Source organism: Piliocolobus tephrosceles, chromosome 14, assembly GCF_002776525.5.
Source record: "Piliocolobus tephrosceles isolate RC106 chromosome 14, ASM277652v3, whole genome shotgun sequence".
Lineage (NCBI taxonomy): Eukaryota > Metazoa > Chordata > Mammalia > Primates > Cercopithecidae > Piliocolobus > Piliocolobus tephrosceles.
In genome coordinates, this window is record NC_045447.1 from 17,701,265 (window position 1) to 17,727,544 (window position 26,280).

A 26,280-nucleotide genomic window follows, 5' to 3' on the forward strand; every position below is an offset into this window, starting at 1 on the left:
GCCAGATTCAAGTCCCACCCAATTTTCACCTAAACAACTTTAGATCTGTATGACACTCATTTTTTTTTTTTTATTCATAAAACGGGATAAATACAGTACTGACTTCATGGGGATGTGGTAAGGATTAAATAAGAAAATATGCAAGATTCTTAGGACAGTTCCTGGTACATAGTAAGTGTTGAATAAACATCAGCTATGCATAAAGATCTCCCTTCAGGTGACAATTGGATATAAGGAAGCTTACTAGCTAAGGTCTAAGTTCTAAGTTCATACCTGGGCAATTAATGATCATTGGTTCACAGTTTTGTCCTTTACTTGGCTCAGGCAAATTTCTTAATTTCAAAAATGTTAAAGTGTGACAACAAACTATACTTATTAAAGAATATGGAAATAGAAGCCTAGACCTCTAGGGTTGCAAAGGGATTTCAATATCACCCTATATTAGATTATCATGTAATAATCATTTCCCTCTCTTATTATATACCAGACATTTTGCACATATTATCCCATTTAATTTTCACAAAGACCCATATTTCAGAAAAGACTGACAATCTGAGAAATCAAGTGACATGCACAACTGCATACCATTAGATTATAGAGCAGGAATTCGAAGCCAGGTCTCTCTGAAAATATGAGATGTACAAACTGTCACACACTTTTCCAGTGAAACCTCACTTGTTCATAGCAGAACCAGTTCATAAAAGGTCCTGAATGCTAAGGGAAAGATTGATTTAATGTGGGGGTGGGGGACTAAGGCAGGGCCACCTTATCCATTAGGCACAGCGCAGTATGTACAGTGCTTAGGGCCTCCAATACTTTTAGGGGCCAAAAAAATGAATATTTATTTATTTTAGAGACAGGGTCTCCCCATGTTGCCCAGGCTGGAGTGCAGTGGCTCTTCACAGGTGTGATCCCATTACTGATCAGCACCGGAGTTTTCACCTGCTCCGTTTCCGATCTGGGCCGGTTCATCCCTCCTTAGGCAACCTGGGGGGTCCCTCCCTCCTGAACTTAAGTGCAGACACCCTATCTATTGACGCAGTGCACTACAGCCCATTACTTCTGGGCTCAAGCGATCCTCTCTCCTCAGCCTCCCCATTAGCTAGGATTACAGGCGCAGACTACTGGCCCTGGCTTACGTTTTTTTTTTTGGAGACGGAGTCTCGCTCTGTCGCCCGGGCTGGAGTGCAGTGGCGCGATCTTGGCTCACTGCAAGCTCCGCCTCCCGGGTTCACGCCATTCTCTTGCCTCAGCCTCCGGAGTGGCTAATACTACAGGCGCCCGCCACCACGCCTGGATAATTTTTTTGTATTTTTAGTAGAGACGGGGTTTCACCGTGTTAGCCAGGATGGTCTTGATCTCCTGACCTCGTGATGCGCCTGTCTCGGCCTCCCAAAGTGTTGGGATTACAGGCGTGAGCCACCGCGCCCGGCCGGCTTACGTTCTTTTAAAGTCACAAGAAAAAAATGAACTTTTAGGTCAAAGAAAATATTTTGTTATATAATATTGGTACGTCCTCTTTATATCAATGCCATTGTAAAATATAAGTTAAATACTTATACATATATTTAACTTATATGTGTGTGAAATATGTGTGTGTGTGTATACAAGCCATAAGGCAAAAGCGCTTAAGGCCCAAGGAAGTCAAAACGTGGCCCTGCACCCGAAAAGCACGAAACCTTCTGGGGCAGTAATAACGGCAGATCAAGTTGGAAGATGGCAGATGGTAGACAAATTGTGAAAAATACCACATTTCTTTCTCCCTGTCAAAGGTACCCCCAAAGTGAAGTCAAAATAGAGATGAAATGCAGGGTCACTTCCTAACTGCATGATCTTGGACAAGCGAGTTGACCAACCCAAGCCTCAGTTTCGCCATGGATACAATGGAGATGCCTGCTTCCGAGGTTTGTTGGACAGGGACCTAGCCTGGCTTGTTCACCGCTATATACCATGCATATAGCAGTATATATAGTAAATGCCCCCATAAATACACGCTGAATGAATGCAGTAAATGCACGCTTAGCACGGTGGCCAGTATACGGTAAGCGTCCAATAAGTGGTAAATCTTGGTTTTAAAAATAGTTTAAAAGTCTCCAAGAGCGACAACCCTAGTTCCCCAAGACGCAGGCGCACCCCACCAGGTTCCACACGCAGACCTGCGCAGTAGCTCCCCCAAGAGGCGAGGACACGCGACTGCGCCTGCGCATACGCGCTTTCCACCTTCCCTCCGGGCGTGAGCGCCGGTGGGGCGGGCCTCAGCGACGGCGCGACAAGTCCAGAGGTGAGGGCTGAGGAAGGGGCGTGGCTAACGGGTTGGCCTCAGCCACCCTCTTCCGGGCTCCGCCAGCTGCGCGCGCATCTTCTCCCCCTTCTTTTGTGGTCCGGCCCATTGCGAGGGTGACAGGAAACCCTGTGCAGGGAGCGCCGCCATCTTGGACCAGCCCGAGGAAGATCCTGAGGGAGCCACAGGAGCAGTCACCGCTGCCACCGCTACTGTCGCTACTGCCGCTGGCGCGTCTGCACCTCTCGGCCTGCCCGCGTACTTGCCGGGGCCTCGGCCGACCGCCCCCGCCCCCTCTCCCGCTGTGTCCGCACTCCTGTTCCTCGTCCTGACGCCCCCCTCCCGCCCGGAAAGCTGCCCAGCCACCAGCAACCCCCCAGGTAACCCGGGCCTTCCGCAGTGTCTGGCGGGCTGATGCCTCCTCGCGCCGGGCTCTTCAGAGGGGCGGGTGTGGCGACGGCGGAGACGGGGCTGCAGGCGGGCGGCGCCCCAGGTCCAGGCCCCGTCAGGCCGCGGCGATCCCGGGGGTCGGCGGTGAGCGCCGCGGCGCCGGCCTGACAGGACTCCCGGGTGGGGGCGGAGGTGTCCCCTGCGCGGCTCCGGCCTGAGCCTCCTGCCCACCCCACCCCGCAGGGCGCTCAGAGGCGTGCAGGGAAGGGTGTGTTCCGGCCTCGTCTTCCCCGCCTTCTCGGCGCGGCTGGGCAGGACCGCATCTCCCGCAGGCCCCCCTCTCCTCGCCGCTGTTCTCCGCGGCCGCAGCCCGCCCCCGCAGGGTGTACCCACGCGTGCCGCGCCGCCCTGCAGCCCGAGAGCCCCAGACGTGGCGGTCCCGTCCCGTAGGCCGCGTCTGGCTCTGAGTACAAAGGCAGCTCTTCGCAGCCTCCTCGGCATCTCGGGGCAACTCCGGTGTCCTTGTCGTTGTGGGGAGTCCGGCCCTGCAGCCGGGCCAGGGACGGGGTCTACGCGCCTGTGCTTGCGATGTCCTGGTTTTGGTGCGTTCCTATGAGACGCATGGACAGCCTCTATGGCCCTGAAGCTACAGAGCATCTAGAAACAATGAAGAGAAAGTTGTGGCATTTCTAGAATCTAAGAGAAGACGACAGAACTGGAGTGTTTTAAGCGTTTTAACTGTGGGCCAGGTGTCTTAACTGTGTTTAACTGTGGGCCTACTTACTTAGGTGTCTTTGTACGTGTTTATCTTGTCCCGCGTAGCCCTCAGAGATAAGTTGTTTCCACTTTATAAGTGAGGAAACTGAGGCCTACAGTTGTGATGTGTGTCTGGCTGATGATGGTATATTACAAACTGGCTTCGGCTCACACTGTGGCTGGTGGTTTTTGTACTACACTCAAAAATTAGGCTACGGTTACAGGCATGACCATTTATAATGTAGTTACAACTTAATTCCTTTTTCACTGTGTTCGCATTGGATGACAGCTGATTACCCCTTTATGACCTAAAGTCCATAAAGTCAGCCACTACACTGGCAAATCCTCATGCTCACAAACCCCAAAGGAGAGATGCCAGGATTTCAATTTCGTGTATGAAGAAACGGGTTCCGAGAGGACAGGTGCCTTCCTGGTGACCCCACAGCAAGTGTCAGAGCCCAGATTTGAACTCTTGCAAAGTTTACTGCTCATTTCGTTACTATCCCAACTGCCTTAAAAAAATTCTTATATTTTTCTAAGGTAAATATTGTAGAGGAACCAGCTTTCTTTTATTTAGATTTGATTGTTGAGGATAAACTTGACCTTGCAGTAATCCAGCTCCTACCCCTTTATTCCCCACAAGCCTTTCCAAATTTTTTCTTCCAAGTTCTGTTTAGGCAGTTTTACTTGATCATGCCTAGAGGTATGTCGTGTTTAAGAGTTTTGGAGTCATACTGTCAAGGGTTCCCCCTCCATTACTGCCGCTTCCTAGTTAAGTGATCTTAAGCAAGTTACTTAACCTTTCAGACTCAGTGTCCTTATCTATAAAGGGGATAATTGAACCTGCATCTTAGAGTTGTTGCTAGGATTAAATGGGTTTTAAAGAAAGCCCTTAGCACGTTGCTTGGCATATAGTAAATCAGTGCCTGTAACAGTGCTAGGCACATAGTGGGTGTTTAATATCTTTTGAATGAATGAGAGAGGAGCATAGCTTTGGAGAGCTACGTGTAGAGTTAAACCTGGACCTTAATTCTAGCTCTCCATTTAGTAGTACTATGACCACGGGTAGATCACTTTGGTTTCCTTATTTGTAAAATGAATTTTTAGGATTAGAGTTTGTTTATAAAGTAGCTGGCATGTGTTAGGCCCTCAATAAATGGCAATTGTTGTAAAGACGTAAAACCTTAGAATGTAATAGCTATTTAAAAATTCCTTGAAATTAAAGCTACATTTTAAAAAGTTGTTGCTTTTTTGTATTACAGTTAAACTTTATCATTGTTGCATACTTCAACTTTGCAACAGAATTTGGAGTGTTCATTTTTATCAATGTCAAATATCTTTGCATAGTCACAGTAAGATACTGTGCTAGTGGAGGAAACTTGATTAAGGTAAATAAAATGTTAAAACTCGGGCTATTGAGAGATGTTTCATGTGTTTTTAAAAAAGGCTTGAAACATTTTTATGTGGTTAAAAATGCCAGGCATGGCTAAAGACAGCAGTTTACAAATAGAAGCATTAGAGGTACTGTACTTTTAAGAAGCTTCATCTAGACAATTTTAAATATATACAAAATAAAGTAGCATACTGAGCATTCATATACCTATCAGCCAGTGTCAACAGTGATCAGTCTTGCTTCATCTATATACACTTGCCTCCTCCCTGCCAGATATTTTGAAGCAAATCTCAGACACAGTATCAGTAGTAAAATTTTCACTATTAATCCTTTTAACTTTAGCAATAAGTGCAGGGGTTTTTTTGGCTTTTTGGGTGTTAAGTGCTTTCTTTCTGTGAACAGAGGTCCAGTATTAGAATACTTTATTTTCTGTATATAGAAGATTATCAAAATTACGTATCTTGCCACATTAAGCAATCCAGCTTTTTAAAATCATTATTTATATAAAAGTGACATTAAGTATATTATCAAAAGTTAGATTTGTTTTTTTTAAGTGGGTGGGCTCTTTGTACTACTGTTGAGGAAATTGACCACTCGTTTTTATTAGATTAGATTATTAGATTACAGAAGTTTTATCCACCTGACTGACAAATCAGGTAGTAGTAGTCCATTTTAGTGGGCCTTTAGAGCAAGTCAGAATGCTTCTGTTCTTGAATTCCACGAAGGCAGAGACAATGTTGTCTTTTTTGATCATGCTATCTTGCCAAAGCCTGGCACAGTGCTTTGTGCTTAGTAGATACTTAACAGATACATTCATGTTGGAATCACAGAAGCAGTCCATCTCAGCTCTGGTATTTTTAACAAAACGTCATGCATGTTAAACAAACAAACAAACAAAACTTATCAATGGAAATAAGGATAAGGATTAAATCAGCTGGAATATTTAGTGGGTTGCTTTTCCCTTGTTATGTCTTGGATCAGCTATGTAAAAATTATACAGTAACATCGTCGGTTCTAAGGAGTAGAATAGCTATGTAACAGTTTTTAAAATCAGAGGAAATAGTAAGTAGTTAAACTGTTAAAAAAAAAAAAAAAAAAACCAAAAATATGCCCTCTACTATTGAGTATTGGTTTTTTTTGTTTTGAGGCCAATCGTATTATTGTCTTCATAGTTCCCCTTATTATCAGTAAATGTGGAAATAATGTTGGGAATGTTATGAGTGGGAGTTTTGTTTGTTTTTGTTTGGGTATTCTTTAACCTGTATTAAAATTACATAGAAAGTGCTTTTCACATATTTATTGGTAGAGAAAATTTTATTTTTAATTCATTGTAATAAGTCAGTGCAGGGATCTATAAAGAAAAGTTAATACTTTCCCTCTTCCCTTTTTCTCCTGTCCGTGTATTTTTCACAATTTGATTTGTATTTCATATTATATGAATATAGGGTTGAATGTGTGTGTGTGTGTGTGTGTTTGAAAGTGGGGTATGCTATTGCATAAAACTCTGCAACATGTGTTTTTTCACTTAGCAAAATCATGGAGGTATTTCCAGGTTAATGCATATCGATCAAAATGGTTTCTAAACTAGATGGATATTATTTTGTAGTACAGATGTACTTTATTCAGTCATTTCCTTGCTGATAGATTATTTCCAGTTTTTTGCTGTAAAAATGGTACATTAAATGTGCTAATACCTGTAGCCTTATGGACTGAAGGTTTTGTATATGTAGGATACTTCTAAATAGATATCTGGGCCAAAGGATGATTTGGATTATTGTTAAGATTTTTAAATATACTGATTACTTTCCAAAATGTTAGCACATTTCCACAAGCAGTATGTTTGGTAGTGTATACCTTCACATCTGTGCCTATACGTTTCAAAACTGGTCGTTTATATGTCTGTGTAATCTTAGAAAGGTGTCGATTCAGTAAATAGAAACCATGCATTCTGTTTTTGTCACAACAATAATTAGTGTTTAATATGTGTTCAGTAATCATTTAGATCTAAATATACTGACATGAAAATGTGTCTGTGATTTTGTTGAGCGGTTGAGTGAAAAAAATATGCAGAATTTTACAAGATGGCATACCCCATTTTAAAATATATTTTTCACCTTAACAGTGGTGAAAATGATGGTAAAAAATGGTATGTTTTCACAGTGGTGAAACGGTATGTTTCCACAATGGCAAAAACTGGTAGTTGCATGTTCAGGAGATGAGGTTGAGAAATCCTTTATTAAAACAATATTGAGTGTATTAATATCTTTAAGGAGTCAGTTGAATACATGGCACAATTTTTAAGTGTTTTCTATGCATTTAGTACATATTTCTCTTGGCAGCAAGGGTAGTTTATAGCTAAATTTTACATGCATTAATATCTTTCCTCTTTCTCTGATTTTTATTTTATCAGTCTACCTGTACATGCCTGAAATAAGCTAATAATAACTTAGGGAAAATCATGGTCTTTGGAATCAGGCCTGGGTTCAATTTCTAGGTCTGCCATATACAAACTTTATAACACTGGCCAAATGAGTGAATTTCTCCAAACCTCAGTTTCTTTAATTTTTTGCATAGACATAATGATAATGACTCTGCAGAGTTGTGAGAATTAAGTAAGAATTATATAAGACAGTATAGGAAAAAGTAGCATAGATCATTACATGGTTTACTGTCAAGTGTTCTCAAGAAACTTTTTGTAAGTAGATGAATTATAGTATTACAAATTAGTATTACTAGTATTACCATTCATTTATATATATAAATTCTGACTGCAGTGCATCTTCTGAATGTAATTCATGTATCTTATTCAGAATACTGAATTATAATTAAGCGAGTGAATACTGCAGAGCTATATGGTACATCTCATAACCATGTGGAGGAGGCACGACGGTGGAGAGGGCAGGATGGTGTGGTGGTTAAGAGGGGATCTCTTCAGTCAAAACAGTCCTAGGTTCAGTACAGACTTGGCTGTGTGACCTGGACGTGTTACCTGCAGAGTCTGTTTCCTCATCTGTAAAATGAGGATAATAATTAACTATGTTATAGGATGGTAGTAAGGATTAAATGAAATTGTATGTAAAATATTTAGCACATTGCCTGTTATATGTCAAGTGCCCGATAAATAGTAACTAACAATTGTATTTGTTATTAGTTTGCAAATTGTTGATTATGTATTAAATGCCTGTTGTGTAAGTATGTAGTACTTTTTTCCTTTAAAGGCAATAAAGATCTTTTATTTACATATGAACTTGACTCAAATACTTTTTGTAAAATGTGGAATAAAGTGAATTTTAATTGTCCCGGTAGTTGTATACAAGTTATGGAATATTACCAAGGTTAAAAAAAAATTTATGGGGATTGTAATGTTAAGTGGGCTCATGTTTTCAGAGTTTGAACTAGATCAGCCTTTCATGTCCTTTTTTTTAGACTTAAGAGTTCTCTAAGTAAAGCAAAACACTGTTAAATAATAGAGGAAGAACTTTTTTCCCGTCCAAAGTTAGGTAAAAATGTATTCCTCACCTTAACAATGGTATGTTTCATGTTCAAGAAATGAGACTGAGAAATCTTTTGTTAAAGCAACATTAAGCATATTTAGTATTTGAATATAATTCGACTGCAAATACTTTTGACTGAAATGTATTAATATCAGTCAACAATGGGAATATATGTAAACCTAGACAGGAAGACCTGTTGTGAGTGTTGATGGCTACAGTGTTAGATGTTTTCTGCCTTTGTTTACTGAAATTAGTAAGTTTGAGTAGTTTTCCTTTAATTCTGCTTGTATGGTTTTTATTTGTAATTTTTAAAGAAACAAGCAAGAAAAATGTGTGGTGAGGTGAGACAGAGCCCTGGTATTCAATCTGAAATAGCGATCATTTCTTTTATTTGGAAATAGTTTCCACTATATGAATGTTTGTAATTTTAAGATACATTTTCAAAATTAGTTATCTCACATTTAATGAATGTGTGATAATTAGCAAGTACACAAATTAGTACAACTAAAATTGGGCCATAATTTTATGATTAGTCTTTAAAGCATTTGAAGTAGAAATTTGGGATTGTTAGAAGTCATAGCTTTAACATAAAATAGAAGGAGCAAAGTATGTACAGCTACAACCTTTAGTTCGAAGAGGGAAAGAAATTAGGAAAAATCAAGGAGAAGAGCACATGAGAGACAGTAATTTGAAGGTGACTAAGTGATTACTTTTACCCAGGTTTGAAAGGGAAAGAATTTAGAAGAATTAAAAATCGATTAGAAAGAAAGAGTCTGGGAAGAATTCAGGTTAAGAAGTTAATAATCTTTAAATATTTTTAATGTAAGAGATTATTTTTCCCCTTATGTTTGGCATCTAATTGAGAGATCAGGTAAATAATCCAGGACAATTTTAGTCTTAGGACCAAGTTCATTCTTAAAAGTTTTGAGTCCCTAGTGCCTGGAAAAGGGAATAAAGTTGTTGTAATGTTCAGAATCAGAGTTAATCTAACTAGAAAAACTCTCTCTGCTGAAAGAACTGGTTATGGGAGTTTTCTGATGCAGGAGACTGATTATAAATGTGTTAGAACATGCCAAACTGGAATGGGTAGCAGGGCTTCTACTTTCACTAAATGTAATACAGACAGCTAAGTGAGAAGACTAGTGTATGGAAGTGATTAATACTTTACTGTAATTAACAGCTTCCTCTTTCCTTATAATAATACACTTGTTTTAAATATATATTCTTTCTACAGGTTAAATGTTATTAATTATATAGAACTTTTACTTGCAATATGGTAGGTATATATATAGTAAGATGATAATTTCAGTAAATAAAATTTTCCAGTCATATAAAATGTCTGGCTTGTGTAATGTGACATTGACAGAAACACTAAAAGCCAGGCTTAAAAATACTGTAAGTCAGACTTTTTAAAATGGGATGAAATCTTTATTTGTATAAATAATTTTTGTCTTAAGCTGAAAGCTGGTTTGAGAATAAACTTTATTGAAAGTTATTCCCAGTTTTATAATTCACCCCCTTGTTTCTCTCTAGAACCTAGCACAATGTCTTACACATTCAGAGCATTCATTTAAATAAATTGGAAAGTTTTTTGTTTTCTTTTCAAGTAGGAGAGAAATTAGAATTCTTTAGGTTAAGTCTATTTGAGGGCAAGAAATGGGCTGTGATCTTTTGAAATATCTTCTAATACACAAGCTTTCAAATTTCGCAACCTTAAGTACAATTTTATGACATTATTTCTCTCAGTCCCTAGAATAGTAGATGGGAAGCACTTACTATGTTGTTAATGTGGCCGGGTGCAGTGGCTCATGCCTGTAATCCTAGCACTTTGGGAGACTGAGATGGGAGGATCGCTTAAGGCCAGGAGTTCAAGACCCAAGACCAGCCTGGTCAACATAGTGAGATGCTGTGTCTTCAAAAAGTGTGTGTGTGTGTGATAATCTGCAAGTCCTGTATTAGGTTGAGCCATATGAAAATGCCAATAAAATTGACTTGAAAAATCTGGGAAGAACAGTTTCATGTGATTCAGTCTAGTTCCAACATTGATTTGGAAATCATACCATTGCTCTTTGGATGCTCTGCTGTTGATTTAAAGTAGAGTTAAAAGTTGTTTTGTGTTTATAAATTAAGTGGTTCCTTTGTATACCATTCTGTTTAAAATCAGAGTTCTGAACAAGTAGATCATTAGTAACTTACTTGATCAGTTAACAGGGAAGGGGACTTTAAAGGGAGTGGAGGCTATTTATAGTGATGTTTAACTTAAATTTATAAAGATTTTTTTGTTTGAAAGTTTTCAGAGTAATACTTCTTACTGGATATTTTCTTCTTTTTTAAATTATACTTTAAGTTCTAGTGGATATTTTCTTAAATGAAATATTGGTATAACTGGTTTCTCATATTTCTGTGGATAGCACATGAGAATGTGTAAGCATCATTCATCCAAGAGAATTTGTGTATTTGATCAATTTGTGAAATGCAATTTTATTCTGACTTACTGTAACTTACATTTGTTTGTATTCACTGTCCTTTTCTACCTTTAAAGGATAGCAGTGATCTGTTTGAATTACTTGTATATGCTTTCCTTCTGAAGTAACAGAGATTTCTTTGTTTTTAGTGCCACCATGGCAACTGCACCATACAACTACTCTTACATCTTTAAATATATTATTATTGGTAAGTTTATTTAACTTACACTCTTGTTCCCAAAAGGTTAACTTACAAAATATTTATATGCTAATACTTAAACAATACCGCTTCAGGAGTGACTGATTTTCTTACTGTAAAACTAAAGCTCCTTTTATGAGATTCATTTTTTGCATTAGCAGTGCAGCTTTTGCATTGTGGCCCTGGATATTTCTGTGGTACAGTGCTGGTGGGTACCTTGTGAAGTGATGTTCGTTGTTCTTGAGGGCTGCTTGAAAGCTTGTTAATGCTAGAAAGTATCAGTGTTTCAAGGAGTGCAGAAACATTCCTAAAATACTGTGAAAGTGCTCAGATCCCCCTGGGTTTCCATTATAAGGAAAAAGGGATAGAGAATATTGTTTGATTCCAAATCAATTGTGTAATATACATAAAAAACTTTTTTCTTAATTGGTGTTTTTTTCTTAAGTTTCAAGAAGGTTTTGCTCAAATTAAGTCTTTAATGCTGTTTATCCAAACATAAAACTACATTTGAAAGTACAAGTTTTTCAATGAATTGTTCACATTAGAACAGTTTGCTTTCATGTTGAACTTAATGTGTCCTTTCTAATGTTTCCTTCATCAAGGGTTAACATTGCTATAGTACAGTCAGAGATGACATCTTTTCTCCTGGGGTTTTCATGTAATGCAAATTCTTTTCTTTCATAGAATAATACAAGAAGTATAAGACAGGGACCTAGTGAATCAAGCTTCCAGAACTCAGTTTGTTATTTCTGCTTGTTACATGCTACCCCATTTGTCACTTTTTGAAATCTTCTGCTTCTATGCTTGAGTTAAAGGAAACAACAACAACAAAAACCATAAAATTTTGAAACAGCTCAAAGTAAAAAAGTTCCATTAAAAAATAAGCACTTCCCAGCTGGTGGCTATTTATTAACAGTAATAATTTACAGCCAAATTCTGTCAGTGCTAAAGATTGGGAGTAATATTCCATTTGTGTCTCACAGTGAAAACTTTCAAATCATTGTAAAGCAGGAAAATAAAAATTTGTGAAGTGTCCCAGAAACTTGTGATATGTTATATGGTAAGGAATATAGCAGTCGTTGCATAAAATTGAGAAATGTAATTGCCACCTGAAACTTCTTTTTTTTTAAACAGGGGACATGGGAGTAGGAAAATCTTGCTTGCTTCATCAATTTACAGAAAAAAAATGTAAGTTTAATACATGAGGTAAACATTAATAGTTTTCTTTATTGTCATGTTTCTACTTTTTAAACAGTGTCATTTTCAGTGTACTTCATGCATTTAAATATAACCTTTCACTATATTTGTACTTTTTTTTAAATGGGTACAGATAAAATGAAATATACCAGCATTTTTAGTGTTGATTTATATACACATTATATATATATATAATCTGATCCACTTGTTTTGATTTCTTGATGTGAAAATAATTTTTAAAAATACATACAGTAATGTCAAACAATCTTTTTACTCTCTGACTTTCTGTTAAGGAATTGATTATCTTATGAGGAGAAATTTGCTGCTTGTATCATTTGTTAAATAACAGATTTGGAATACTTAAAATGGAATTCTTTCTACGCTTTTTTGGGTGATAGAAGAGACCAATTTGTTGTAACTGATATGCTAAATATAGTTGAAAGTTTCTGTATAGTTGAAATTATTTCTTTGACATTTTTGTGCTGCTTACTACAGAAGTTTGAAGTGACATTTTATGAAGTGCCCAGCAGTCTGTGTCCTTATACTGGAGAATGGTGGGTTTAGGTTTTAAGTGGCCTCATTATAAGGAAAGGACTAATAAATTTGTTCATTGGCTTAGACATATATAACTTGTCATTGTATAATAAGAAGTATATATTAGCCAGGTGTGGTGGCTCATGCCTGTAATCCCAGCAGTGCTTTGGGAGACTTATGTGGGAGGCTTGCTTGAGCCCAGAAGTTCGAGGTTACAGTGAGCTATGCTTGTGCTACTGCACTCCAACATGAGTGACAGAGCAAGACCCTGTCTCTAAAATATATGTGTGTATATATATATGTATATGTATATGTGTGTATATATGTATGTATATATATATATATATAAAACACATGCTGATTTTCTTTGAGACACTGATATTTTCTGGGATAAGAATCTGTTTGACTAACAACTCCTCGGGTCCCAAGACCATTGATTGATCTGTTATAGATAATGATTGTAAGAAGGCTAAATGGTATAATGTTGATACTGTGAAGAATTAATTAAAATCCTTATTTTTACTTAACAGATTATTTTAGTCGAGGGGTCAGCAAACAGGCCAGTGGGGCAAATCCAATCACTGCCTGTTTTTGTGAATAAAATTTATTGGAATACAACCATGCCTGTTTTACATATTGTCTCTGGCTGCTTTTATGCCTCAGTGGCAGAATTGAGTAGTTTATGACAAAGACCTTTTGACCTGCAAAACTTAAAATATTTTCTGCTTGGTCCTTTCTAGAAGTTTGCTGACCCTGATTCTAGTACAGTCACATTTCCCTGACTTCTTACTTCTGGGAATTTTTTTTCCAGTGGTAGCTTTAGTCTATTTATAGCCTGTAAGTATTAGTAAGCCATTTGTTTATTTAGTGGATTTTCCCCCCAGGCTTAATTTGAAGTTTTCTGAAAATTGGGCTATTACTTTTTTTCCTCCTTAACAGTTATGGCTGATTGTCCTCACACAATTGGTGTTGAATTTGGTACAAGAATAATCGAAGTTAGTGGCCAAAAAATAAAACTGCAGATTTGGGATACGGCAGGACAGGAGCGATTTAGGGCTGTTACACGGAGCTACTACAGAGGAGCTGCAGGAGCTCTTATGGTCTATGATATCACTAGGTAAGAGATAATTTTTTCAACCTTCATACGGGGAAAATAAATCTACTTTGGGCATTTAAAAAAAATTGACTTAGGCATTTTTTAAAATTTGTAATTGTATGACTGTAATTGAACTTACTTGTTTTTTATGGTTTCTTAAGTTGCCATGTAAAACTTGATATAACACATTGATATTTTCTGAAAGTTTTTATGACTGAAGAAAAATTTAGGGAGATATCGGGTGAAGCTAATAGAAGAATACAGTTCTGAAAAGCAACTTCAGTTGAATGATTTGAGGAGAAATAATATTTTATATAAAATATTCTTTTAAGTAGAAAGCAAACAACTCACTCTTGGGACTTACTCTATTTAGTCTCTAGTGTTAAAGTTTACACCTCTCAAAACAAGGCCAAGCAAAGAGTTTTGCTAATCCAGCATGGGGGATTATAAAAAATTTTATGCTTGCATCTGAAGGTGTTTATTTATTTACTTACTTTTTTTTCTCTTAAAATGGATAGAAATGACTTCAAATACTACATGCAGTAGGTTTAAATTTATTTCAACATGACTGTTTCTGGAATTCCAAAGCACTTGATGTAAAGTGATAAAACTACTATACGTAAAGGTTTGACTTTGGAGAACATGGAAAACTGTGCCACTTGATTAGACCCTGCACTGTTTGTCTACTGTAAGTTAGAAAATGAACTGGATCACCTTTCATGTTGATGTAAAGCGCCAGTCAATAGCAATGTGACTGTTTCTCGGGGGTAAAGATGTGTGAGTGGGACCAAGTGATAATTAGATTTTAAAGTATATTTCCTTTTGGAAAATGCTTTATATGGTTTCCTCTTGATGTGTCATAATGCTCATTAGCATATTAAGACTTCGGAAAGTTCTGCAGTAAGAAATTCTTTGCTGTATGACTTTATTTAATTTGGTGTTTCTTAAGCTTATTTTATTGAGGAGCACACTTTGGGAAATGCTGCCTTAGAATAAAGATATTGACTAATTATAATTATAGTGCCTAAAGTTTCAGTAAATGCCAGAATTGGGTGGCCTCAGAGCAAAACAGAGGGAAATAAGCCTTAATGCTCTTCATTATAGCCAGGCAGTCAGTGATATGATCAAGAGTATTATGGGAAGGCTATTAATAAACCTGGCCGCCTACACAGAACTGTCTGATTTTATGAGGAGTGCATTTCTGAAGACTTCACATAATTAAAAACCAATAAAATGTAAATATGATGATATGTGCTAAGAATATTGTTTTTGCTTTTAAGCATAGTTAATACTTTTGGTAAAATCTGTGTCTATTCAAGTCATCAAAAAAAATACTTCAACTGGGAACAGCCAGAATGTGCATCAGCCGATGAATGGATAAACACTGTGGTATATCCATACAATGAAATGTTACTCAGCTATGAGGAAGAAGGAAGGACTGATACATGCCACAACATAGATGAAACTTGAAAACATCATGCTAAGTGGAAGAAACCAGACACTAAGAGACACATATTGTATGATTTCATTTGTGAAATATCCAGAATTTATATTCTGGTAAATTTATAGAGAAAGAAAGTGGATTGCCAGAGGATGGGGAGTGAGTGACTTCTAAGTGGGTTCCAAGTTTCTCTTTGGGGTGATGAAAATGTTCTAGAATTAGATAGTGGTGATCAGTGCACAACTTTGTAACTACCCTTAAAACAACTAAATTACGTACTTTAAAAGGATAAGCTTTATGATGTGTTCATTATATTGTAATAAAAACTGTTACTGGAAAAGAGTACCCCAGGGTTTAGTCAGGTGCTAAAGTGATACTTCATAGTGACTTCGATGTTGCAGTCATGACAGTGAATTTTTTTCTATTATTCTTTGACATTTTACAAACGTAAAAGTTCCTTTTTATTTTTGTCATTAATTCTCGTTGTTACAGGGTACTTTTCTAAATTGACAGCGTAGCCTATTGTGACAGTTGTTTTGCCATAACATTTTGACATATCTAGCATGTTAGCACTTTTTTAGCACTTGTACCACCAATTAATATTTGAATAATATTTATTTATGGATTTAAAATTATAATGATAGTGAATTTTAAATTAATAACAATTACCAGAATCATTGGCAGAAGTTATGATACATGTAAGTAATATGGTTTATATGATCTCGGTACTAGGCTTTTTCTGTGTACTTCACTCTCCTTGCCAGCTTTGAAATTTTAAAATTCATCAAAATCAGTAGAAATGTTTGGACTTGTTTAAGGTTTATGCATGAAGTAGTAAAACGTACCTGTTGTGTAAAGTCAAGGTATGCCAGTAATACAAATATCAAACACAGATAAGGCTTGTGCTTTTTAAAAATGACATTTTATCATTGTTTACTTAGAAAATTCTAAAACATTGGGGGGAAGGAGCTATTTTGATATATATGACTTTTTTGACGTCTAAGTGGTGATTCATGAGTAATATGATTAGCACAATAAAAATATGAGTAAGGAGTTCTTCTCAGTTCTCATTGGGAAAGAACTATATACTTTGAATAACAAATTAGCTGTAAAAACTGGCAGCTAGAGATCATGGAATATATTCACAGGACTAAACTAGAAACACTTGAAGGACATGTGGTATTTGTAAAAGAGTTCTAGGCCTGATTTTGACACCAGTTAAGTCTTTATGGGCTTTCGTTTCCTCACATGTTAAACGAGTAAGATAGACTTATATTCTGTGAGTCTATAAATCAGAAACATTTTTAACCTCAAAAATTTTATTATCTTTGACCCCTTTGGTAGGTTCTACTGTGTATAATATTACAAATATTTGGGTTTGTTTACCATCTTAGAGCTTACTTGGCTAGTGCAAATGAACCTATGAGTTTTTAAACTCTTGCTTGGAGAAAGTAGAAAAATAGGACAGTTAAAGAATTCCAGAATGATTTAGCTGCCTGGTAAGAGTACAAAGTTAGGATGAACTTTTTCACTGATATCTGGGGACTTGAATTCTTGTCAATGTATAAATGTCTTCAAAGTCAATTTTATGCTATTATGGTTAGCTTGCTCTTTAAATTATTAAGGAAAGGTGAATTGTATGCCAGCTTACAAGAGTGTGACTTGGTTTTTAATGAAATTAAAATTTAAAGACAAGCAAAAATGTCTTCCATTAAATGTGTCATGGTTAGGCATTTTGATACAACTTTGTCTCTGCTTTGTGATTGAAAATCTGTATGATTTCAAAGTAATTTGAGTTTTGACTCCACATTGGCATTTCCATCAGTTTACTGTGTTGTTCCTTGCTTGCTTATTGGTCTATTTACAGTATGCGTTTAGGACTAAATAATTGACTCCTGACCTGTAATTACCAAAGTTGTTGGATATTGAGTTATTTATTTAAAAATAATAGGTTTGACTGGATTTTTGAAAAGTATGCAGTTGTATTTCACAACTACTGTTCTGAGTAACTGGTCAAAGCAAAATTATTTTAGGATATATTGATTAAAGTATGTATTCTAAATATTTGTTGAATTTTTTTCCTATAATTATATGGCAGTCACAAATTTAAACTTTTATTTTTGCAGAAGAAGTACATATAACCACTTAAGCAGCTGGTTGACAGATGCAAGGAATCTCACCAATCCAAATACTGTAAGTTAAATGGCATCTTAATACACAGAAAATGTAAGAACTAAGCTAACCCAAAAAGGGAAGCCATTTACTAGTGAGATTGTCGTCTTCAATTAGTCGAAGAAAATGTAACAGTTTCAGTTATGAAATGAAAAATTTCAGTTCTAATTAAACCTGGTTTTGCATTTTATTATACCTAGGTTTTTTGTTCATGTTTGTCGTTACAATTATGAATGTAGTGGTGATCTCATGTGAAGACTGAAGTCTGAAATTATGATGTTAAAAGGGATCTGCATTAATTTCATAAAACTTCAGCATTGGAGGAAACTGGGCAAAATGTAGAAGAGATCTTTCCTTACGACTTCTTACAACTGCATGTGAATCTGCGTTACCTCAATAAAAATTTCAACTAGAGGAGGAGAATTAAGAATGAAAATTTCAGTCAAAAATAAAAAGGATTCTATATATGTTAAAACATTAGCTTCTTAATCAGACTGAGATTATATTTATTGAGATTTTAAAGGCCAGTCACCATGCTAGACTCTGCAGTATACAAAGATAAACATGGATCCTTGGTCCCGAAGAGCTTATAGTCTAGCAGGGAGAGAACTAGCAGGTATGCAGGTAACTGTGCTGCAAAGTAGATTGAAGCATGAATTAGAAATAGAGGGACTAGCACAGTGCTGGGGAGCCTAGGATGATCAGTGCTGTCTGGAGAGAAAGCAGCTTTACAGAGGAATGGTGTTTGAGCTGGTCCTTGAGGGGTGAGTAAAGTTTCAGTAGATACTGTTGAGGGTATGCCAGGAACAATGTGAGGAAAGACGCACTGAGCTGTGACTGAGTTTCTCAGGAACAAGGCTTGTGTCTCTCTTGGCTTTCCTCAACACTTGGTAGAGAGGCCTGCTTCAAGAACTATGTCATCAGTAGTAAGATTAGTTTTTATCAGGAAATGGTGGTTTAATCATACTGAGAGTCAATTAACATTGTTCACCTATCATGCTAGGGACTGTGCCTGAAACTTTCATTTCCATTATCACATTAAACCCAAGGTTTACATACACACCTATAGAAGGGTGTTCATAGCAGCTTTATTGCAGTAGCCCGAAACTGGAAACCTAGGTGTTTCCCAACCTGGTCATTGACAGGTGAATGGTTAAACAGTTCAGAACATCTCTATAGTGGAATACTACTAAGCTGTGCATAGGAACGAATTCTTTATATATGCAGCAATTGAGCTGGGTCTCAAGGGCATCATGCCCAGTAAAAAAGCCAGTCTCAGAAGTTTATATACTGTATAATTTCATTTAGAAAACATTCTCAAAATGACAAAATTGTAGAGATGGAGAATAGATTAGTGATTGCCAGGGGTTAGCAAAGGGAGTGGAGGAGATGATGGAGATCTGTACCTGAGATAAAATTATATAGAACTACCCTTGTACAAATGCACATGTGCCTGAGAATGTGTAAAAACTGAAATCTGAATAAGGGCTGGGGATTGTACCAATGTCAGTTTCCTAGTTTTGAGAGTGTATTATAGTTACATAACATCCTACCATTAGGGAAGTTTAGTGAAGGGTACACAGGACCTCACTGTTATTTTTTGTAAGCCTTTGTGAGTCTATAGCTATTTCAAGTAAAATATTAAAAACAAAACTCACTGTAGAAGGCCCATGGAGGAGTATAATAAAATTAACCTTCTCGCCCTGTGTCCTTCCTGCCTCATTTATGTGCTTTGAAATAGAACCAGATCAGGAGAAAAAAAATTTCTTGAGTTTTTCTTAAGTGCTCCATTTTCTATAAAATTGCCCTTGATTTCTGTGTAGAAGTTGTGTTCTCTACCATTTTGTTGTGGGCATGTTTTGTATCTCTGTAATTAGCATGCCACTTTACGTCTTCCCTTTCAGAGAGATAAGAAGCCTTATTTGGAGATTCAGAGAGAATCAGGAGCGGGGCAGTATTTCTTGTTTTGAGTACCTATCTTATAATGAGTACCCTGTGCTTGTCATTGTGGCTTTACCGGACTTGATTTTTTATAAATTGATTTACTTTTTAAGTATCATTATTTTATTATTTTAAAAGACTAACGGATAGTGTATGACAGTTTCCTCCCCATCACAGTGGGCACTTTGTCCACACTGTTTAAAGAATGCTCACTTTTGTTGTACACTTAACTGTCCTTGCATAAGGTTTACATTCAGATCAAAATGATGATTTGGTTTATAGACACACATTTTTGAAAGTGGAAGAGCCAGGAGCTGTAATTTCACATAAAAAAAATTAATGGCTGAAGTGCCTTTTAGTTGAAACCATCCATTCCTAAAGTGTTCATATCTAGATTACCATATCTGTTTGGAAGGGGGAAGAAGGGAGGGATTTTACCAACTGGTGTTAAATAAGCTCATAAATGTACAAAGACAGTTTATCCATAACCCACCCTCGCCACCCCAGATAAAGGCCAAAGCCCTTTGCTATTCTCCAAGGGTACGTATTTTCTTCTTACAACTTTGCAGAGCTGCCTTTAACTTTGGCTTAACTTCATATGAGTGGTTCCAAGGTGGATATAGGTAGGTGGGTGCTATTTTTGCCTTGGATTTGAACTTACTGCATACATGCCCCAAACTCCTACTCCCAGCTCCCCCTTGTGTATACACATAGACGTCTCTTACCAGTTACTGTTAACTATAAACTCAGTCCTATCTAGGGATAATGTGGGGTAGGATAGTATTTGTCTCAAGATCACAGTTTGGGTTTCTACCTGAGATCTAATGTCCTCCTACCACTGACTCACTGAGTGACCTTCAGCAAGTCCTTTTGCCTTGAGCTTTAATTTCCTTACTGGTAGCCTAAAGGATTGTACCTAGTGGCTTTCAAACTTTTTGAGGATCTCAGAACTGTTTGAAAATCTGATGGAAGCCATGAACCTGCTCCTCTAGGACATGCCCACAATTACAGTATTTACAGTATTTCAGGGTATTTGCAGATCCCCTGGAGCTTGTCCATGAACCCTTAGTAATCTTACTCAGATATAATCTTTGGACTAGACCAGGTGTCACCAAAGTATGTATGGCCTATGGGCCACATTCAGCCCACAGCCTGTTTCTGACTGGCTTGTGAACTAAAGATGGTTTTTAGATTTTTAAAGGGTTGTTAAAAACAACAACAAAAAAATAACCCAGCAAAGAACATGTAACAGAGACCATATGAGGCCTACAAACCTGAAGAATATACTATTTATTCTTTACAGAAAGTTTGTCAACCCATGGCCTAGATCATTGCTAAGGTCCTTTGTAGTAATGACTTCATGAATCTGTAGCCCTGTCTAGTGGGTAATTGCTAGTACTTGGTTTTCTTTTTAGGCCCAGTTATTTTTTCTATCAAGATTTTTGGATTTCAGAATTTGCATGGTTGGTTTAAATTACTGGTTTTGTTATAAGGTGTCTTTCTTTTGATCACAAATTAGGTAATAATTCTCATAGGAAATAAAGCGGATTTGGAGGCACAGAGAGATGTTACATATGAAGAAGCCAAACAGTTTGCTGAAGAAAACGGTGGGTTTCTTTAAGACTTAATGGTCACAATTGGGAGAATTACTAAGGAAAGGTGGGGTTTTGATACTGCAGATTGACAGGTTTTTTTTGTTGTTTTTTAATGCAGACTCAGAAATCTCAAGAATGAAGAAGTAACAAAATGTGTTTCTATTTCTGTGAGATTTATGTTGCAGCAGTACAGTTATTTAGTGACAAATATAAAGATGCTCTCCACCTCAGACTTACATACTTTTTCATAAAATACTATGGGAAGACTATAAAAACTGATGGGAAACTTTTTCAGATGTTACTAAAGAAATGCACTTGTGGGCCAAGCATGGTGGCTCACTCCTGTAATCCCAGCACTTTAGGAGGCCGAGGCAGGTGGATCATGAGGTCAGGAGAGACCATGCTGGCTAACACAGTGGAACTCCATCTCTGCTAAAAGTACAAAAAAAATTAGCCGGGCGTGGTGGCGGGCACCTGTAGTCCCAGCTACTTGGGAGGCTGAGGCAGGAGAATGGGGTGAACCCAGGAGGCGGAGCTTGCAGTGAGCTGAGATCGCACCACTGCACTCCAGCATGGGCGACAGAGCAAGACTCCGTCTCATAAAAAAAGGAAATGCACTTGTGAGTTAGTTTGAAGTGTCCTAATTATAGTCTGAATTTTATTTTTAGGCTTATTGTTCCTTGAAGCGAGTGCAAAAACGTAAGTATGACCAAAATATAGATATTTCAATTATATTCAAGTTTCTCAAAGTATAACCGTATATATGAAAAGTATATAATGTATATACACGTATCAAGTACTATATATAAATGTGTAATGCTTACTGCAGGAAGAACAGCAAACATCTCTCTGCTTCCTTTTTTACATTTCAAAATAATATGAATTTTTGTTATCTAAAAGATTGTACCTTGATTATGCCTGTTGGTAACCCAGGTTAATAAAATGGAACTTTGTTTACATTTCAGAAGTGTTTGACTTTTCACAAATGACAGTGTTTGACTTTTCACAAGTGAGGTTGAGTTTGGCATCTCAGACATAAGCTTGGTCAATTTAATTTTCTGATCACGTTAAGCATGATTTAAGGGGTAGTGTCTACTCAGAAGAGTAGTGAACATTTTCTAATTGTTCTTCCATGTCTGCTTTGAACTGTGTGGCACTCCCATCATTGTTCTTCATTTATTACGTCAAAAATTTCTTGTGGTGAGAGGCTAACCTGTTTTTGTTTAGTCTCAGCTGTGCTGTTAGTCCAAAGAAAACTGAATGGAGGTGTTAACATGGCTAAGCATGATTATGTCGCCATCACCCGATTAAAAACAGCTCAGTTCATGCTTGGCTGAGCAGACCATATTATTCTTGGACTTCCTGATTTCAGCATGTTTGGAGAGATTTCATTTCTGTTTGGAGTATCCTTCTGTTACCACAGAAATGACCTATCTCAGTTGTCATGGTGTGTATTAACATACAGTATTTTAATGATTGCATATAACACATGTAGTTGTCCAAATACGATTTGTGGAAAGGGCTTTTGGTACATGTATGTATGTATGCTTTCCACAGAAAATAGTTTTCCGGCTGGGCGTGGTGGCTAACACCTGTAATCCCAGCACTTTGGGAAGCCAAGGCAGGCAGATCACGAGGTCAGGCGATTGAGACCATCCTGGCCAACATGGTGAAACATTGTCTCTACTAAAAATACAAAAATTAGCTGGGCGTGGTGGTGCGCGCCTGTAGTCCCAGCTACTCGGGAGGCTGAAGCAGGAGAATCACTTGAACCCAGCAGGCAGAGGTTGCAGTGAGCTGAAATCACACCACTACACTCGTCTGGTGACACAGACTCTGTCTCAAAAAAAAAAAAAAAAAAAGAAAAGGAAAAGAAAATAGTTTTCCATGTTCTCTTAGCTCAGTGTTCTGGTAATCTCTTATTAGATGACAATGGTTAAGTTGAAGACATCATGGCAGTTAACTAAAGATGAACAAAAGGTCAGTATATAATGTCTTGTCTTTTGTAGAAAACTGTGGTTCTCCAATAAAGTTATCAATTGCCTCTTAGGGGAGAGAATGTAGAAGATGCCTTCCTTGAGGCTGCCAAGAAAATATATCAGAACATTCAGGATGGAAGCTTGGATCTGAATGCTGCTGAGTCTGGTGTACAACACAAACCTTCAGCCCCGCAGGGAGGCCGGCTAACCAGTGAACCCCAACCCCAGAGAGAAGGCTGTGGCTGCTAGTGACCTCTTTGCCGTGGCCCCTCATTTGACCTTTCACCTCTGTCTGTTGAAAGCAGTACTTTTTACTGCCTCATTGTCTTCTGTACATCTTACTGGGTTTAATTAAAAAAAAAGAAAAAACAAAAATCTGTTGTAAAAACAGTTTAACACAATACTAAACTGCTAAACAACTAGATGTAATCAGGTTATCAAAAGCAAGTAGAGTAATAAATCTCGCCTGCATGGTAAATCTAGACTTTTTTTCCCCCTTGTCCTCGTGATAAGTATGTCACCAATATATGATTTAAACTGAGCACTGATGCTGGACTTCATGATTTTTACCCTCCCTCTTTGGCAAGGCTTTGTCTCACTGTACGGTTTAATTTGATGATATCTTAAGCCTTTCTACCCATCCTTAACTGTTCAAGTATGTCTGTTGTAACCAATAAGTTTATTGCTGTGAAATGACTTCTGATGGTAGAGAAGGGGTTCTATAACTGCTTTTGTTTTGTTTTGGATAAATTTCCTGTTGTGTGGGTGGCATTTTTCTTGACGAGGTTTGCTTCTGTCTTAGCCTCGCACAGGGAAAATATCCATTTATCTTCTCTCTCGTGCTTAATTAATAGCTTTATCTTTTTTTATACCATTTTATCCTTTTCTCTTTAACAGAAAGTAAATATGTATAAAATTTGAAGGAATCGAACTAACAATACATTCTGTGTATATTATTTTAATGAAGAAAATAAATTGATTACTGGCATTGGAACAGTATAAAATACCAGTTTGTACAGTATGACCTATATGTGACCATGTTACTCCCTTCCATTTCACACAAAGAAATAGACACACTGCAGTTCACAAGTAGTACTGGCTCCACCCCTTGGTGCTGGCAGTGTTTGGGGACATTATGCTGGAAAAAGCTCCTAGCATCAGAGGATTAACACTAGCAGATTCTGTTCCATCTTTGCACTGTTGCTTACCTGCTGATTTTCTTAACTGTTCTTGTGCAATCGACAATGTGCTAACCTGCTTTTCTCTTTTTGTAAACGTTTTTGCATTACAGGCTGCATTCTTGCCTTACTGTATAGGAAAAGAAGAAAAAAGGCTGGGTTTATTATTGCACATTTTAAGCTTTTATACCTTTATCTTCTTGGAATGGTCAGATTCTGAACTGGACAGTCAGAACCACAGGTCTGCTGTTAAGGGATTTTAAATTGTGCATTTTTAACACTACAGTGAAGTAAGATATCCCTGTGTTCATAGTATGAGGGGCTGTTTTATGTCATGTTGGCATAAATTGTTTCATAAAAGGGAAAATGTTTCTAAAGGTGTTTCAGTGCTTGTGCTGATACAAAGTAAGTTATTACTTTGCACTAGGTGGTTTGGCCACTGAATTAATACTGTATAGCAAGAGAAACAATCTTATTTCTTTGTACAACAAACATGTTTAAGTTCTTCATTTCTGTTGATTTTTCTTACTGTGTTTATGATTCAGTGGCTGGGAATTGAGAGTTTATTTGAAGTAGAATAAGTAACACCTCAGCACACTATAGAAAATGCACTCAGCTCAACTGCTGTGTTTAAAATACACATTTAAATCCCCCTTTACAGACACTAACATAAAAGTACATCTTTTTGGGTTGTAAACATGTGGTAGTACCAGAGTATTGTATAGTCAATGTTAAATAAAAGCCAAAACTGGAATGTGCAGAAAATAGGCTTTGGTTAATTTGTGGATTCATTTTTATTTTTGTCTTTGTTTAACTTTTTAAAAAATAAGATTTCTGGAGTAGATTGGTATGTTCTGTTAAAGACTTACAGTGATCCATTTTGCTTACACTGTTGCATCACAAGGGATTCACCCAGGGACCATGACCTGCTGGTGTGTGTGTATATTTACAAAAACAAAACAAACAAACCACCCATTGGGATATAAGGTGGCAATCACAAACGAAAGACTGCGGCTTGTTGAGGTGCAATACCCTGACTCCCAAAGTTAGTTACAGTGGGTTTTATTGTTTTTGTGACCGAAGGATTTATTCAGACTGCTGTACTCTTCATTTGATGTAACAAAATGCTATTAATCTAAATATTTGTAAATAAAGTACCTGTATCTAGATTAAATTAAAATTGGTTGCATTATTTTCTGAACTCTCTAATAGGGTTTCTTTTCTTCAGGTGAACAATTTGATGTGTCATCAGTTTTTATTGCAGCACTGTCCGTATTCATTGTATAAAGAGAGGTCTACATATGTAGCATATAAAACCACATCACTAAGTAATAGAGCCACAGTTTTATTCTTGTGTTTGCATCACCCTTGAAATGTTTTCAGTCAACCATTTTCAGTGTAAGATCAGCACGTTTGCTGGCTGATGCTGTTCTCCTTTGACTGTACTGGGAGCCAGATTCTATCATATGCATGTGTAATCCCCTGTAATAAACTTGGGTGCTCACAAATAGAGCAGACTGTCATATTGTAACATGTGTGTGCCAGACACTGGGCAGTACACTTTGGAAAGAATGTGAAATCCTTTTAATTTTTAATCCATAGCTTACTGCTTGTGCAGTCACCTGCTTCTCGAGGTTACTCATTGCCCTTGGACCTGTGAGGAGGCCCTCAGATTAGTAATTGGTGCTTAGTACTATTTACGCTTAAATAGATGTTTCAGTACAATGTTCAAGTCTTTTTTTTATGGATAATAAAGTGTGTGTTTGATGGAGTAATTTTTTTTTTTTTTTTTTTTTGGTTGGTGGTGTACACGTAATAGAGGTAGTACAATTTCTTTGGAAAGATGATGTCTTTTGAAGCCAGATGTTAATGTTCATACATTACCTCCCTTCTCAAATTCCATAAGACAGTAGTTTTGGGGAACTTTTCTGCCCAGGTGTCTGCTGTTTTAAGTGTGATTTTAAAAACCTGAGTAGTTTAGTTCATTCCCTTAAACAGAAGAAAAGACCAAATAATTACCTTCCATTCCTCTTCATGTGGAAGTATAGGGTTCATGTGGCATTTTAGAGAAAAGAAGAAAATTTAGCCTCATTCAACATAGGCCCAGAAAATTGTGTCCCAGAAGGATGTCAATAATTGTGACTAGGCCAGGCCTTTTAGCATTTTGCT

At 37.3% G+C, this 26,280-nt stretch overlaps 1 protein-coding gene across 1 annotated transcript; it reads left to right on the forward strand.

Annotated features, from left to right (window-relative positions):
- Positions 1-2,412: 2,412 nt before the first annotated feature.
- Positions 2,413-25,291, forward strand: RAB14 (RAB14, member RAS oncogene family). Its single transcript, XM_023223695.1, has 8 exons — positions 2,413-2,661; positions 10,929-10,987; positions 12,113-12,166; positions 13,649-13,826; positions 17,373-17,439; positions 20,879-20,966; positions 21,623-21,653; positions 23,005-25,291. The coding sequence occupies exons 2-8, from the start codon at positions 10,936-10,938 to the stop codon at positions 23,180-23,182; spliced, it is 648 nt and encodes a 215-aa protein (XP_023079463.1). The 5' UTR covers positions 2,413-2,661; positions 10,929-10,935; the 3' UTR covers positions 23,183-25,291.
- Positions 25,292-26,280: the final 989 nt, after the last annotated feature.